The 16,520-nt window shown below is 33.0% G+C and overlaps 3 protein-coding genes across 3 annotated transcripts; 2 read left to right on the top strand and 1 right to left on the bottom strand.

The window, feature by feature from the left end:
* Positions 1-1,227: 1,227 nt before the first annotated feature.
* Positions 1,228-4,809, top strand: TRIADDRAFT_55639 (uncharacterized protein; the record flags this gene model as incomplete). The annotated part of the gene is made up of 7 exons (XM_002111986.1): positions 1,228-1,768; positions 2,673-2,905; positions 3,622-3,766; positions 3,940-3,993; positions 4,085-4,301; positions 4,393-4,484; positions 4,613-4,809. The coding sequence occupies 7 exons, from the start codon at positions 1,228-1,230 to the stop codon at positions 4,807-4,809; spliced, it is 1,479 nt and encodes a 492-aa protein (XP_002112022.1).
* A 2,329-nt stretch (positions 4,810-7,138) lies between these two features.
* On the top strand, positions 7,139-11,004 carry TRIADDRAFT_55638 (uncharacterized protein; the record flags this gene model as incomplete). The annotated part of the gene is made up of 6 exons (XM_002111985.1): positions 7,139-7,679; positions 8,593-8,825; positions 9,812-9,956; positions 10,262-10,478; positions 10,566-10,657; positions 10,811-11,004. 6 exons carry the CDS (start codon positions 7,139-7,141, stop codon positions 11,002-11,004), a joined length of 1,422 nt encoding a protein of 473 aa, XP_002112021.1.
* Positions 11,005-12,510: 1,506 nt separating this feature from the next.
* Positions 12,511-15,043, bottom strand: TRIADDRAFT_55637 (uncharacterized protein; the record flags this gene model as incomplete). Its single annotated transcript, XM_002111491.1, has 7 exons — positions 12,511-12,644; positions 12,725-12,754; positions 12,905-13,078; positions 13,171-13,292; positions 13,369-13,528; positions 14,218-14,448; positions 14,854-15,043. The coding sequence occupies 7 exons, from the start codon at positions 15,041-15,043 to the stop codon at positions 12,511-12,513; spliced, it is 1,041 nt and encodes a 346-aa protein (XP_002111527.1).
* Positions 15,044-16,520: the final 1,477 nt, after the last annotated feature.

The raw sequence follows: 16,520 nt of genomic DNA, 5'->3' as shown, positions 1-16,520 counted from the left end.
GCTCGTTCAAATTCATCTTCGTGAAATCGATTCCACTTTCTAGTCCAATCCTTGACACTACTCGACTCCAATTTCCCTCCTGTCTTTAACTAAATTAGCCTGAATACTTCTTTACTATCATTCTCGCTTATAATAAAAAGAAGCGAGGTATACTTGTTATTGGAGTTGAGTAATCGCTGACACAGTTCATTGGCATTGATGCTGCTGATATAGTATACCGTAAGCTCGTTCAAATTCATCTTCGTGAAATCGATTCCACTTTCTAGTCCAATCCTTGACACTACTCGACTCCAATTTCCCTTCCTGCCATTAAATTCACCTAAACTTGTAGCTGCTTATTCAACAGATGAAAGTAGCATTTTCCAACATATGTTTAAAGGGCATCAAATCGCTCGTAGAATCTCATTAAAATTCATTGATTCCATTCATATTGATGACAGTAAAAGTACATGATACTATGTATTATGTTATTCTATTCTTGATGCCGATTACCATATAGATGAATTCTACTGGATGCCTACAGTAGTGCTGTATAAGATGTCTTAGCAACAGTTCTAGACTGCACCTGATCGATAATTTGGCTTTGTTTACGAAACCAATAGAAGGAACTAGTGTTAGTTTGACCAGTCCTTATCCATTTCTATAGATCCTCTTTTAAGTATATATAGCCGATATGTAGGATCATGAGGTGGAAAGGGTTAATTCAAGCTACGACATTCCACTGGTGTAACTACTTTGCCCCTTATAACGGACACAATTTGTTTCCTTGAGAGAAAAAGACGATTGACCTTTGCCATGTCTAATCTGATTATGTAAATCATCTCTTATATTCCAGTAAAATTTGTTGACTAGATTAAACGATAACAGCACTCATTTTGAACCGTTATTTCTCGACACCCCCAACTTGGTGTACCAATTTCGACCCAAGACAAGTGCAATCAGCCATTTACGATCCACATAGAAAAGTTTTAATTAACTCTTCTTGATTGTGGACTGAATAAATTGATCCGTGATTGGTAGTGGATTGACTAGAACAGATCTAGACGCCCAATTGTAAAGTTAAAAAAGTTCCCCAATTCATGTCAATATTTGAAACAATTTAGAATAGTAATCAAGATAGCAATACGTCAATTAACTTGGCTAACATTAACGTAGGTGGGCTATAATAATACTGAGTCTATGGTACGAGCAACTTAGCCTTTCATCGACGTAAGATCCATAATAAGAATGGATGAGGAAAAAATCAGCGAAGAGGAGAGATTTGCTACTACAACATCGTATCATGGCTGGGCGCATATCTATGACGGCAATAATGGTCGAATGACCAAGATTATTTGGATGATCTTGGTCATCTTAGCTACAGCAGCTTGCATCAGCCAATGTATTATAATCATTTATAACGCTAGCAAACTGCCGACACGAATGGTCATTCGTAAACAGTTAATGAACACTTCCATCTTTCCATCAGTAACGCTATGTAACACTAACGATTATGATCGCAGTGCTTTACCTGCCGCTGATTTATACCATCAATCTGCTTTAGTCAAGGCAATCTATGGATCAGGCGATCCTAACAAGACAAATGCCGCTATAAACTACTTTGATAAGAAATTTGGAGGTAATTTCCAATTTGAAAATCTTACCCGTGTAGCTGGCCATAAATTATCAAACATGTTGCTTTCTTGTACATGGATGGAACAACCTTGTTATGCTACCGATTTTGTTAATATCATAACTGATGGAGGTAGCTGTTTTACATTCAATCCCGGTAAGTGAAACTAAAATTGATACACCTCTACTTGGAATAAATCAATCTATTTAGACCGATGGCTTTGTTTTATTTCATAATTGCTTTAGCTGTTATTCGACGATCGAACAGAGTTAGTTATTCGTACATAGGTTAACATATAACATATAACATATATATAACTGGAAAGTTATTATTGTCGTCAGCTCAATTGTATAAAGAGTAGAATCATATTACACTTAGTCTTATTGCCTTGGATATTAATCTTTACAATACGTTTGTAGAGTTATTGCAGGTATCTTATTGCAATAGCGCAGCGAAAGCAGTTTTTCATTCCATACGCAATAGTTAGCAATATGGCTACTAGAAATACGTTATATTTTGTGGCAAACTTCATAGTCAACCAACATCTTGGACACGAATAGCATATCACACTCGTAAATGGATTACTTCATTATAAAACGTAACTGTAATACTTATAAATATGCTTGTAATCTAAAGTTTCATCTTTACTGTTACTTGAACTCTTATCGTCCATCTGAGAGGTCTTGTTGACTGCCTATCCGTCATCTAAAGTACTAGAGATGGCGGTAATTATAATTTTGAATATATCATGGATTATCAGTCTGATACTTTCTGTTGATTTACTCCACATCTAATAGATGTACTTCAGTATCTACATGTGTTTAAGATGAAAAATCGATCAAATAGATCCTACGATACAGACGATATGCTGAGCAGTGCAGTACAACTCTAAAATAAGACTTATTTCAATCTAGTATGGATTTCTTTGACAATTCATTTTTCAATGTTATCATTAACGAACACGATAAATCAAGGTTTTTCAATATTTTAAGGCATATACAGTAAAAAATAAAGCAAATTTGGGGTGCTCAGACATTCAATGATATTTAAAATTTTTCAGGCACCGGTAATCTATCTCTGAAGAATGAAACTGTCAGCGGCAATAGTAATGGTTTAAGGCTCATTTTAAATGTTGAACAATATAAATACTACTCGGGAATTTTTGCTCTAGAACAACCCGATGCTGGCATCAGATTTACAACCCACTATTACAAGCAAACACCTAATTTTATTTCTAAATCTTACTACGCCCCGACTGGTTTTCATACCTACGTTCCCATAACTCTCCAGCATGTAAGTAAACCACTGTTAAAAACAGACACTCACTAGACTATCATATCGCATCGAATTTCGATCATATTATTCGCACATAATCACTTAATGAAATCATTTTATAAGGCCCAGAAAACGTTGATTCCTATTTATTGACAATATATATTTAATTAAAGCATATTGATTCCTATTGATTAAAGTTATAGATTAATTTAGCAGATTGATTCCTATTGACTAAAGTTATAGATTAAATACTTTCTCGAAGCATTTTAGAGTTCATTGCACTATACTACTAGCGTATTCCTTTCAAGCTACTTATAATTAGTTTAAAAATAATACTAGCTAGAAAATATCTATTAAGAAATACGGTAGTACATTTCAATTTTATTCTGTCCTAATCTCATGTATCGTTCATTTAATCTACCTGGATCAGTAGTACTAATTTATTTAGTTTACATGATTTCAATCACCAAATTAATTTATCATAGAGAGATAGACTATTACGGTAGTATGAACATTTAATAGTGCTCAATCGATGATCTTCAGATAGTTACACTATAGATTGAGATATAGTATACACTGTCTTATGTAGTGATTAAATTGACGTACAACTTGCTAGAATACTTATGGGATTATGCGATCCTCTTGAAGGATTGCTATAAATAATTCATAATTTATATATCAACTAGCGACTATTAATTAAAGTTTTGCTTGTAATTATACTAAATTATAAACAGGATAAAAGATTAAAGAAGCCATGGGGACAGTGTGGAGAGGAAATATTAGTTTATAACTCCTTTTATTCTCGTGATGCTTGCCTTAGTGAATATGCGGGAAGACTAGCATCGTATATATGCAACTGCACTTTCGAACCGCAGATAGGTAGATTATTAATTTATCAAAGTAGAATTGTAATTTATAATGATGCTACGGTTATATTCTATCATTTTACCTTACCCTTTCAGTGCAAGTTTCTTTACTAAAAAAATCTATCATTAAATATTTCTAGATGCTAATGGCCCAGTTCTTTTAATTCAAATTTTTTCTATATATAGCTTCTAATCCTTGTAATGGTACGCAATTTCTCACCTGTATCACTCCTTTAGCAAGTATGTGTATAAAAAAATTTAGTTTTTAACACCATTAAAATAGTGTTAGCGATTTAATACTCACTTTTTTATCACTCTGTTTTCCTCGTAGGTAAATTCAGACAAGATCTTAGCCAGAATTTGTCTATTTGCCCGATTGCTTGTGAGACTTATAGTTATCCGACTGAAATATCTCAATCAGCGTTAGCAGCATTGGCTTTTGCCAGCTCTCTAGATCCATTGATTAATGTTTCTGGAATTATTGCTAACGCCAAAGCGAATAATTGGATTGCTCCAAATCAGTCCTATTTCGCGGCTGATTTCATCAGGTTTAATTTTTAAAATGTATTGTTTAAAGCAATTATTAAATAACCAATATTAATATTCATAAAACATTCTTAATTGAAAAATTGCTTTTAGGGACAATATTGTTTATTTAGATATCTACTATAGTGATTTGCATTTAACTCAGACGCTACAAGAGGAAGATACTGGATTTTCTAAAATTATAAGTTTGTATTCATAGTCTTGAATCATTTATTCGGCCTTTAACGATATGGCTAAATGATATAACTGGATTAATTAATATTCCGGTATTGTAAATAAATTAAATTAACTATTTCTTTGTGATATTTTATAGGTGAATTGGGAGGCCAGTTGGGAATATGCATAGGTGCTAGTGCTCTAACCATTTGTGAGATCGTGCAGTATCTGATCAAAAAGTGTTTTGCTTCCAATAAAAAATCAAAGAGCGATAAATCATCAACTAACACTATATCCTTAGGCCATGACAAGAAGCCATTCGAAACTACCACTGTGACAAACATAGATCTTTAAAGAATCAGTATCTATGATTTCTAGCGCAGTACACTACTAATTTCTTACTAACTTATTTATATGCCCTTTTACTACTTGCAACATATTATTTGTATCTCCTTATACTACTTACTATTTGCTACATATACACAATTACCAAATTAATTTCAAGTACGCAACTGCAATGACTTAATTTCATTTGCCATCATTCCTTTAAACGAGTGTATTGCTCTCAATGCATGTTTGTTTGGCTGTTGAGTAGATTAAATTATTCTCCAGAACAGCTTATTTTATATCACAGGTGCAGCTGAGTTTAACATAGTTCTATAGGCGAAAGAATAACTCTGTGATTAACCCTAAAATATTGTAGAGGATAGGAAAATGCACTCAGCATTAAACATATAGTATATATCCTTTATACATACATTATACCTCTTAAATTTCTATGTACGTAAACATTTCTTTCAATATGAATAGAAATTATGTTAATTTTACTTATTTATTTTATTATCACTCGATTCATGAAAACGGTAAATTAATACTGTTATTAATAATACTGCTTATGTATGGATAGTCATAGTTCGCACATAGTACAGTACTATGACGACTCTATATATTAATACCGACCACATAATTTACTTACGATAGAAACGATAAATGATTTAAACTTGAATCGATTTGCCCTCTCAAACTATTCTTTACATCACACATTGAATAATTTCTCAGGATTTGATTTGAGACCTCCGACATAACTAGCATAATAGTAACGAATATTTAGTAATATTAAATTACGTATAATATACTCCTAGGTATAATGTAGATAAATGTTTACTACATGCTAGAGTATATACGCATATACTACAGAATATCTATAGGAATTTGTAATTATGGATTAATTAACACCTGGAGTGTTTGCTATTTTGGTATGCTCATGATATTGATTATTATTTACCAAGCAGTATAATCTATGCGCTACTTCTACAATCTATGCCTATAGTTAACTTACCTTAAATTATATATTACAAGATATTTTTAGGTTTATGTAAATGTATATTAATTCTAACTTGCCTACAAATGATATATTGAAGGATATTTATCCTAATTATCATAGCCTCTCCTCTACCACGTCTACATTGGTATTTGTGCGATAAATATAATTTATTTTATCAATAGTACTCGAAGCGCATATAAGCGCTTAATGATATCCCTAGTATAATGCAAATAATACAAATATCCTATTTCATCACATCAATCACTTGTCTGCTAGTACATTATTTTACATCATCTAGACTAGTAAACCAGCTTTGCCATATTAAATAACAAACAAGCAAACAACTCCAGGATTAACTAGATAGAACATGGCAGCATAAGATATTGTTTATTAAGTTCTGCTAAGCTAGAGAAGGAATACTGTAGTTATGACAGAAGATCCAGAGTATAAATGAGTTACACGTATTCAAAAATGGCGGACATGACCATACATGATCCAAAACTAATAATAAGTAAGATGTTCTGATTGATAAGGTTATAGTAACTCTAGCTCTAGCACTACTCCGTCTCTTCTACGAATCTAAAATCGATGCTCGTCATTATTTACTGGATAAGAAGGCAGTATGTAACAAAGTCAATTTCAAACCCTATTCATTCTATACCGGATCAAATTATCGTCAAGTGTTTATAATAATATGCAATAATGGTTTAGTTGTTTTAGCTATTTATTACTGTTCTAACTGGCCATTTTATTTAATTAATTATAATAAATCTCTATTACGTCATATTTCATTTGTACTATTTATTGTTTCCTATACCTCCTTGCCTTGTTTAAATGCAATGTATTTGTTGGATACGTCATTCTGCTATCGCATAGAAACCTTGTTTAACATTAGACTGCTATAATCGCTAGCCATCTATTTAAGCCCATGTTCAAGCGTAGGTATAGAATTGATTTTGTGAAAAGGGGGGGAAAATTGCAACAGGTCCAAGACTAGTCTACTATTAAAGCTATAAATCAGTGTTACCTTACACGATAACAAGATTCATCGCAAGTGTCAGCTGGTATATTGATCTCAAGGCAAAACTTCAAGTTTCGGCAATCAGAGTCAATCATTTTTCTATATGCTAAATTATTTCACTCTTTGCTTCTTGGCTAAACAAACATCTCGATAATTAGTATTTTAATACTGTATACACTAGCGAGTAGAGACAAGCAATTGTCAAGTTGAAATTCTCCCAATTTTAATGTCAATATTTGAGCCAATTTGGAATATTAACCTAGATTGCAATAGACAATTCTAATTCCTTAACCACAACAGCATTAATAACGTTAGATTCCATCGATAAAGAATACATGATGGCCAAGGGAAAAATCGATCACGATGAGAGATTTGCCACCACAACGTCTTATCATGGAGTGGCACATATCTACGATAGTAATAACAGTAAAAAGACCAAGTCAATTTGGATTATCCTAGTCATTTTAGCCACAGCTATTTGTATTAGCCAATGTGTTATCATCATTTATAATGCTAGCTTATTACCGACACGAATGGTTATTCGCAAACGATTAATGAATTCATCCGTCTTCCCATCAGTGACGATATGTAATACGAATGATTTCGATTATACCGGTTTACCAGCAAACGATTTAAATCATCTATCATCGATAGTCAATGCAATCTATGGCTATACTCCTGCTTCTGCTGCTGACGATGCTATCCAATACTTCGTTCAAAAACATGGTGATGATTTTCAAATTAATAATTATACTCGTATGGCTGGCCATAAATTAAAAAATATGTTGCTCTCTTGCACATGGATGGGAGAACCTTGCACGGTCAACGATTTTACCAATATCATTTCTAATGGAGGTAGTTGTTTCACATTTAATCCTGGTAAGTAGAATTCAATTAAATCAGTCGCCCTTTTTAATTTATTTATTACGTTATGAATAGGATGTAGAGTAGTTTGTCGTCAATTATTATAAGTTGTTCGATGATCATGATAGAACAAAATTATACACTCATGATTAAATTATTTTACAAGTTGTACTATAATAGGCGTCAAAACTTGATATCTTGCATGATTTAGAGCATTTATTGTGTGGTTCTTTCTTTCTTTTATAACTTTTGTACATTAACGCCACTAAAGATAAAACATGTTGGTAAAGGGAGCCCTTAATGTGATAAGCAGTAAAAAAAAAAATACCTAGACAACCAGTGATAGAGAGAAAATTTATCCATCATTTAATCCTAGTAAAATATTGAAAAAGTACGGTAGGAGATAATTATTTGATCAACCATGGAATACTTGGTGTAGTTCACGAAAGGATTTAATGAAGTTTACATCGGAAATTAGCATAATGTTTAAGTGTAAATGCAAAGACTTTTTCTTAAGAGTTTTCCAATCTGTTTCATGATACGTACTTTATCGTCCAGTACTGTTTTAACGATAATCTATTTTACGCATTTTGAGATCCCAATGGTAATAATAGTTATTCGTATATTTTTACCATAAGGACATTGTGCTTTGTAGTATGCCAGTTAATCATGATCAGCATAATTTGAATGAGGTCGATTGTAATAATTATAATTAATGTTAGTATATACTTTGAACTCTTTTCCCATATCCAGTAAGTCTTATATACTATCTATTATTTAACCAAAATAATGGAAATAGTTGTATTTTTGATATAACTTGAATTATTTACAGATCAAGCATTTAATGATAATTCAATATACAGGTAAAAGAGCGTTAAAGTAGACAGTTGATTAAATTGATATCATCATACTTTTAACAATTCTTTAGGCACCAATGCTATACCATTAAAGAATCAGACTGTCAGTGGCAATATTAATGGTTTAAGGCTCATTTTAAATGTTGAACAATACAAATATTACTCCCCACTTTTTTCTCCACAAGCACCAGATGCTGGTATTCGATTTACCATAAACTATTATAAGCAGCCACCCAATTTCATCTCCAAACCTTACTATGCTCCGACTGGTTTCCATACTTATGTTCCAATCACTCTTCACCGTGTAAGTAAATAACCATTAAAAAGCATTTATCAAACATTAAATACAGTATCCAACTATATTCATTGCTGTTTGATGGATAAAAAATTTTTAAAAGTAAAAATCTATACCATACCTTACGATAGCGTATACAGAATCATCTTTTTCAGGGTGTTGTATTTTTTTGCTGGCGGCGGCCTTCAATTCAAATTCGAATAGTAACATTTCACTATTCGTGTATCTCATCGTGATCATCTACAGTAATACAGCCCAAAAAGTTAATATTTCTATTGATTACAGTTAGCAATTAATTAGATACTTAAACTCATTCCCATGCTACTTCAAAGTCCAACACACTTTGTGTTTACAACTTAACCACCATGTAAGCCTAAGAAAGCTTTAATTCTTATTGACAAGAGTGATCGATTACTGCAATACTAGTCCAACTTTTTCCCATATTATTCTGGGGTCTATCGCAGTCTATTCCTCCGAATAGCCTATGAGTGCATTCAAAAGATAATGCTAACCGGGAAATACCTGTTTAAAGATTGTGCGTCGGCTACTATTTCATAAATTATTCTTATCATTAGCGGTAGTAACTTTTAATTTGCGTAATTTCAGTTGAGCTAATTGGTTACGGATAATAATAGTACTAATATTGGAATAAATTTGTGTTTAGTCAATATCATGAAATTTGCAATATTTTCTTGGATAAGTTTGACGATAGTCTATGTCTACACTTTCTTGTATCTGTGAAAGTTTGCAAAATATCAGAAAGTGATTTGTTAATTATACGAATAAATATCTTTTCTATCTGTAAAGCCACGATGCTATAACCTGAAAGTTACAGCAATTAAATTTGTATAGATAGTCTTTTTGAGGCAAGAAATAATTATGCTTGCATTCTGTTACTCAAGTATGCGAAATAACTGCTATGATTTATTCCTATTATGGTGTTCACTACAAAAGTTTCAACTTAACTTTTCTATTTATAAATCATTTCTAATCAGGATAAAAGATTAACGAAGCCGTGGGGAGAGTGTGGAGAGCTGTTGCTAAAAGATCACTCGTATTATTCTCGTGATGCTTGTCTTACTGAATATGCGTCAGAATTGGCAGGATTAACGTGTAACTGCTCCAGTTCAGGCCAGACAGGTAGATCCATTATCGGGCAAGTTGATTTTAATTCATAGTAATATTACAGTGCTATTCTAAAATAACTTGCCAACCATATTCGCTTCAAAATTCTTACTAAAAAATTCTTGCTTGAAATAATCATCTGCTTTTTTGTACCATTATTTTTATCTGCAGCTACTAATACTTGTAATGGCGCTAAATTTCTCACCTGTATCATTCCTTCGTCATGTATGCATATTAGAAAATTGGATTTTAGTTTTAATCATCGTAAAATAACATCGGTGTGCTTTAATACGTGCTCTTACTTTTCGATCCATCTTTAGTTGTTACTCGAATGTCTCTCAGTCAAAATTTATCCGTTTGCCCGATTGCTTGCGAAACATATAGCTATCCAACTGAAATCTCTCAATCATCACTTGGAACATTTGCTTTTAGCAGAGTTCTAGATTCAGTGATTAATATATCTACAATTCTTGGCAAGGCCAAAGATGAGCATTGGATTCCTCCTAGTCTGCCGTATTCTGTATCTGAATTCATCAGGTTTAATTCAGATTCTTGAAATAATCATTAAGCTAATAACCAATATTTTATCACGGTATATTCTAACTATAAAAAATCATATTTCAGGGACAACATTGTTTACTTAGATATCTATTACTCTGATCTACGTGTAACTGAAACAGAACAGCAAGAAGATACCGGATTTTCTAAAGTTTTAAGTCTGTAGATTACCTCCATAGTATTATTTATGTCAAGATTGTTTAAACATCTATGAAGTGATTGTTGAACGATTCTTAATAAATATGTTGATATTCTATAAAGTCACACCGTACCGTAAGTTACATATATTAAATATACATTTTCCTTTTTAGGTGAGATAGGAGGCCAATTGGGACTATGCATAGGTGCTAGTGTAATAACACTTTGCGAAATCATCCAGTACCTCATCGGAAAATTTTTTACTTCTGAGAAAAAAACGAACCTCAATAAACGACAGAATACTACATCACCCTTGTTCTATAACAGAAATTCACCCGATGCTGATGCAACAAATCCAGATATGTAAAGATACATAGTCCGAAGCTTTCACTTTTCTTAAAATTATTTCTGATTAACTATTTCCTAATTGCTATGTATACGATTAGCGGACAATATCAGCTAATATGCGTAAAAATTGCATGAACGTCTACGGTGGTACAGTTTTATTTGCCTTATGCTATAAAATAAGGATATCGTTCTCAATTTACTCTCGTTTGGCTTTTAGTATATTAAGCTATTCATCGTAGCAGGCAATTTATATATCATAAATGCGTAAAAGACTTCAAGCAAAATGATGTAGAGACAGAAAATTAGCGTCCAATTAATGCCAAATATTAAAAATTGTAGTCGATTAGATTTGTAATTCATGTGTATCGTCCGCTAATTTATACTCATATATCTTATAATTTCTTATACAAGTTGATACTAATGTCTGCATCACTATACTAACGATACCTTTATTTAATTATTATTTGTTGTTAAGGTCAAAGAAAATCGTAAATCGACATTTCATGTTAATACTGTATATCTTCCACTGAGTTCGCTGCCCACAGTAATGCGCTTGATATTACTTTTGCTACTACGCTATATTTATTTATGCTATAATTAGCTGTCAATCTATATCGGATATCATTTTACTAATCATTTAAACAGCAAGAACATTATATTTAATCCATTATCAGCGATGAACATTACCTGTGTAGTATACTCGTATATAGATTTCATCAATCTAATTTACTTGATATTTTTATAAAATTTCAATAAAAGTTTATAATAAGATATTCCCGATGCAATATTTACATCATGTCAAGTGCAGTTATAAGCAGATTTTCTTAAATCGCTAGGACTTTCGAAATCTTGAAGTGCATATAAAAGCTTTCAAGTTTGGATATTAATAGGAGAAACACAATTTGTAGCTTTTAACACAACAAGGTAGTTAATATAATTGATGCAATTCTTTCAGCTAGTGCGATAGCGATACTTTAATACTACGATACTACCATTGTTGCAGTCAACATACGATGAAGCTGACAAAGACAGTAATAATTTACAGATCTACGTACGCACAAGCGGTTTGGAATATGAAAGAAAAGTTAGAATTATTATATCAGCGCGATATAGAATATCTGTACACGTAAAAATTAAAATACTAAGAGCCAAAATTAATGCTATAGTATACATCTTTCATGTTATATAATTATAATACATATTTTAATACATAAATTGCATCACATGCTTCTTCATTTAAATTGATATTACGTGCACAATAAAATCTATAACAACTTTTAATATTATAAATTATATTAAAGTGGATGAATATAAAAAAGAATAAAAGGCATTTTTGTGAATTCTATAATAGTGGATGAATTTGTACATTATACACAGAATCGTTAAAGCGCTCACAAAGAAGAGTAAAATTAACGATAATTTTGACTTGAGTGCAAAACGCATTACACACTGTCTTGGTCATTTATTTGATTATATGTTATAGAATTATTTTACCGAAACAAACGTAGATAACTATTTTTGCTGTTCATTCAGAAACTGATACAATTGTATGCCAGAAACCACAGGTAACTGTCGATGCTAGCTTCTCAGATAGCGCTGTTACCAGCTGAGGTACCTTAACACTGTCATAACAATTATGCCCTAGCTGACCATATTTTCCTGCAAGTACAGTAATAGAGAAGGATTAGATTGATAAAATAAATGAAATTAATTAGTAACTATAATTCCGATCGACCTACCCCATCCCCAGGTGTATACTTTACCACTCTCTGAAAAGAATATTTATATATCGTAAAGCATTAGAGAGTGAAGAGGGAGATAACTTTACTACTCAATACGTATGTCAATGCTGTATATCAGACTTTGCAATTATTTCAGGATAGACTGAATTTGTAAGAAATAGATTGAGTCCAAGATACCTGTAATACATGCCGAATGCTTGCTACCACCACTAATTGCTTGTACGTTTTCATTTTCAATTTCAATTAATGTAGGGGTTGCAATACAACTGCCAACTTCGTTGGCTTCTAAATTACTGTCAATACCAAGTTGATAGGATTGATTCCAGCCCCATGAATAAGCATCTCCAGAAGCTTAAGTGAAAAATGTTTAGTAACGGCATCAGAGACAACTAATAGTAGTTTAACCAAACTAGATCAATGATTTTTGCTCTATCTCAACTTACAGCTAATTGCAAATGAATGCCATCCTCCACAAGTAACTAATTTGAACTGAAGGCCCTGCAAAGCTTCAATAACTCGAGGATTACCTTCATTATCTAGAGTATCATGTCCTAGCTGCCCACGGCTATATAGTCATAATTAGAATTAATAGTGGAATTGTAGTAATGTTATCTGAACCTTAAGTTCAAATTATTTATCACCTGCCACGTCCAAAGCTAAAGACTTCACCAGTAATAGATAGAATCAATGCATGTTCTTTACCGCATGATACTAGATTTACACGCGTTGTTTGTAATGTAGGCAATAAACTGAAACACCATGAAGAATTACTCTTATCGACTTGGCCAACTTGTTCATCTGCTAAATAAGAAAATATCAAGGATAATTTGCTATAAGTTATGCCTTGATAATATTTTCAGCCAAGGCTACAATAGCTGCATTGATAGCAACATACTTACAGATCAATGACAGTATATCGTTATAATACAAGAGTATAGTAACAAGTTACAGGAGTCAAGCATGTATACTGTACCTGCATAGCTCGATACTATGACAGCAACATACTCTCCATCAATATTGTTCACTATCTATAATTTACAGTTAATTAGCTGTTGCTACGTTCAATTCCTATGTCTACGGTATTTTCTATAATGCAAGAAGAGAACGGATATTACTATAATGGTACTGTACTTATAAAGACTCACCACATATATCAACTTATGTGTCGATTTACAAGATCATAAACCCCATTTCATGAGTGTCTTACAAAACATATGTATGGCTTATCTAGGATATCATGATCACAATTACAGTGTATCTAAGGTCGGATTAAAACAGCAATGATTACAGTATCCAAGCTGTGTTACTCTACTAAAAACAATAGCTAGCGTACCTGAATGATTATGACTATTAATGAGGTTTTGCATTGTATCATAAAAGATCATATCTCTCACTTTTGTATGGAATGAGTATTTTTTAATTTCTATAATGGTTTATCTAACGTACGATGATGTAGATAAGCGGATTGAAAACAGTGTAGATCTACCTACTTGTAATTGCTAGCTGATGTAAATCTCCGCATGATATACCCCTATAAGTTTGTTCTGAAGGATTTTCAATCGCTTTCAAAGTATTCGCTATGTCTTCCAAGTTACTACATAGCAATAATTGTTTCTTGGTTGATAATAACATTAGTTTATCCCAAGAACCTGAAGCAGCTAATATATCGTTCCTTGGTATTTGATCATGACAAGATTTACCCCAAGCATGAGTAGAAGTTCCTGTCCAAGCAAACGAAATAGTATCATTTAAACAAGAGCATAATAAAGATGATTAATCCATGATCTTCCATCATAGTTGACACAACTACACTGTCATGCAATAATTGAGTAAGCATTCTAGTCCAAGCATGCAAAATAATCATTATTATCCTTTAAATTAAACAAGAGTATAATGAAGATGATTAAGGTTAATCTATGCTCATCAATCATAGCTGACACAACTACACTGTAGACCAATAATTGGGTAGATGTTCCTGTTCAAGCATACGAAATTATCATTCTTAATATTATCATTTAGTAAAAATAAGACCATCATGAAGATGATTGAGATTAAACCACGACTATCTATCCTGGTTCCCACGTCGACACTGAATACACATGTCTATCTTTAACAATTGGACTTACTATCTGTTTTTGTATCTCGAGTGATGATTACGCTTTCAGACCAGCCTGCTGTCATGGATACGATGCGATGATCCTTGTCTATCTTTGCCATTAAAAGCGGTTGATTATAACTCATATGTGTATTACAGGTATCCAAGACATTGTCCACTTGTCCATGCAAGTTATAACCAAAGCCATATATTAGTGTCATAGTGCTACTATCCAATTTACTGTACTGGTCTGATAGACATGCTAGTTTCTTCTTTCAATTGATTGTTCACCGCAATGGTGTGTAGGGTAAGGAAGAACTCGTTTTAGATAGGTTCCTGGGTCTCTCTCTCTCGACCTCTATGGATAGGATGGCAGGTAGACCGTGACGTTGGAGATGGAATCTGCTGCGATGTGCTGTATTATTGTCTACATTTATACAGTAAATATACTAGCTATTAGTGACATGAATATGCTTTAAATCCAATTCTAGCGCAAAAAGCAAATACCTGAGCTCAGTAGACTTATCAATATTGGCGTTGATAGTCGCAGACTTGCGAGTCAATCTTAATGAACCAAATTCTAGCCTATTGCCAGCTCTATTGCTACCATGGAGCTCGCATACAAAAATCAATCCTGCAGCTTATTGGAACGACTATCGTCCACCATTGCAGAGATGTACGTGAAGAATCATTTCCCTTCCCTCCCTCTTTCTTACAGTATATCAATTGTTAGAAGAAAAATCCCTGGCAAAATACTATCGAGGCATGAGGAAAGCTTGTCTTTCTATCTCTATGGGGACAACTAAAAAGGCAAATGGACGGAAAGTAGCCGTTTCGTGTTTGCAAATAGTATATAACCATTTGTAGAATTTCCGCCGTTTTGAGGGGTCATTCTACCATACTGCTAAGTATTGAAAGTCTGAAACAGTATCTTGTACTATACAAAACTAGCCTTACAGCTTATTTCAGTGTCAAGTCCATTAGTATAGTGTATTATTACAGATATACGGTTTCATTGAAATGAGCAGCAATGTCACCGCCTTGTTTATTTTTACTCGATTAATGATCCGTTGCACTGCTTCGTATAGAAAGTGGCTATTACAGTATCACAAGTGACATAGTGAAACACTTCTTTATCGAGTATTTCAGTATTGTATATAAACCCCCATAAGTTTGGGTAGCTATCCTACTAGTTAGACCGACATGTCGAATTGACCAGACATTGTGCTGTACAGTGTACAGTGTACAGTACTTGCCGAGTTGACAGCGGTAGTACTGTAGACTATGGACGAGAATCTACGACAATCCCTCACTTTCTGTTTCTACTGGCAACCGTTGGAAAGGCCAAATAAAGAGACTTAGCTAGACAACAGTAGCCATTTCTGCTTACCATTGATAGCTCTCCTGGTCTTTCTGATTGAATTGACTTACTGAAAGCCCATATGATTTAGGATCTTGAGGTAATAACTGTGTATCAACATGATGATTGCTAGAAGTTGAGGTATAACTAGTTGTAAGGGTTTGCATAGCATGGAGGACTGATCACATCAGCTAGCTCTGCATCTTTGCTCTTCTTATTTTCTGCATAGAAATTGAAATCAACAGTTATCCTAGGAGTGATAACATACACTATTATTCCACTGGAAAATATATTATCCTACCAGTGCTATAGTGCTAGTATCGATTCCATTCTAGTGG

Source organism: Trichoplax adhaerens, genomic scaffold (assembly GCF_000150275.1).
Source record: "Trichoplax adhaerens TRIADscaffold_4 genomic scaffold, whole genome shotgun sequence".
Lineage (NCBI taxonomy): Eukaryota > Metazoa > Placozoa > Uniplacotomia > Trichoplacea > Trichoplacidae > Trichoplax > Trichoplax adhaerens.
This window is presented reverse-complemented; position numbering and strand designations above follow the sequence as displayed.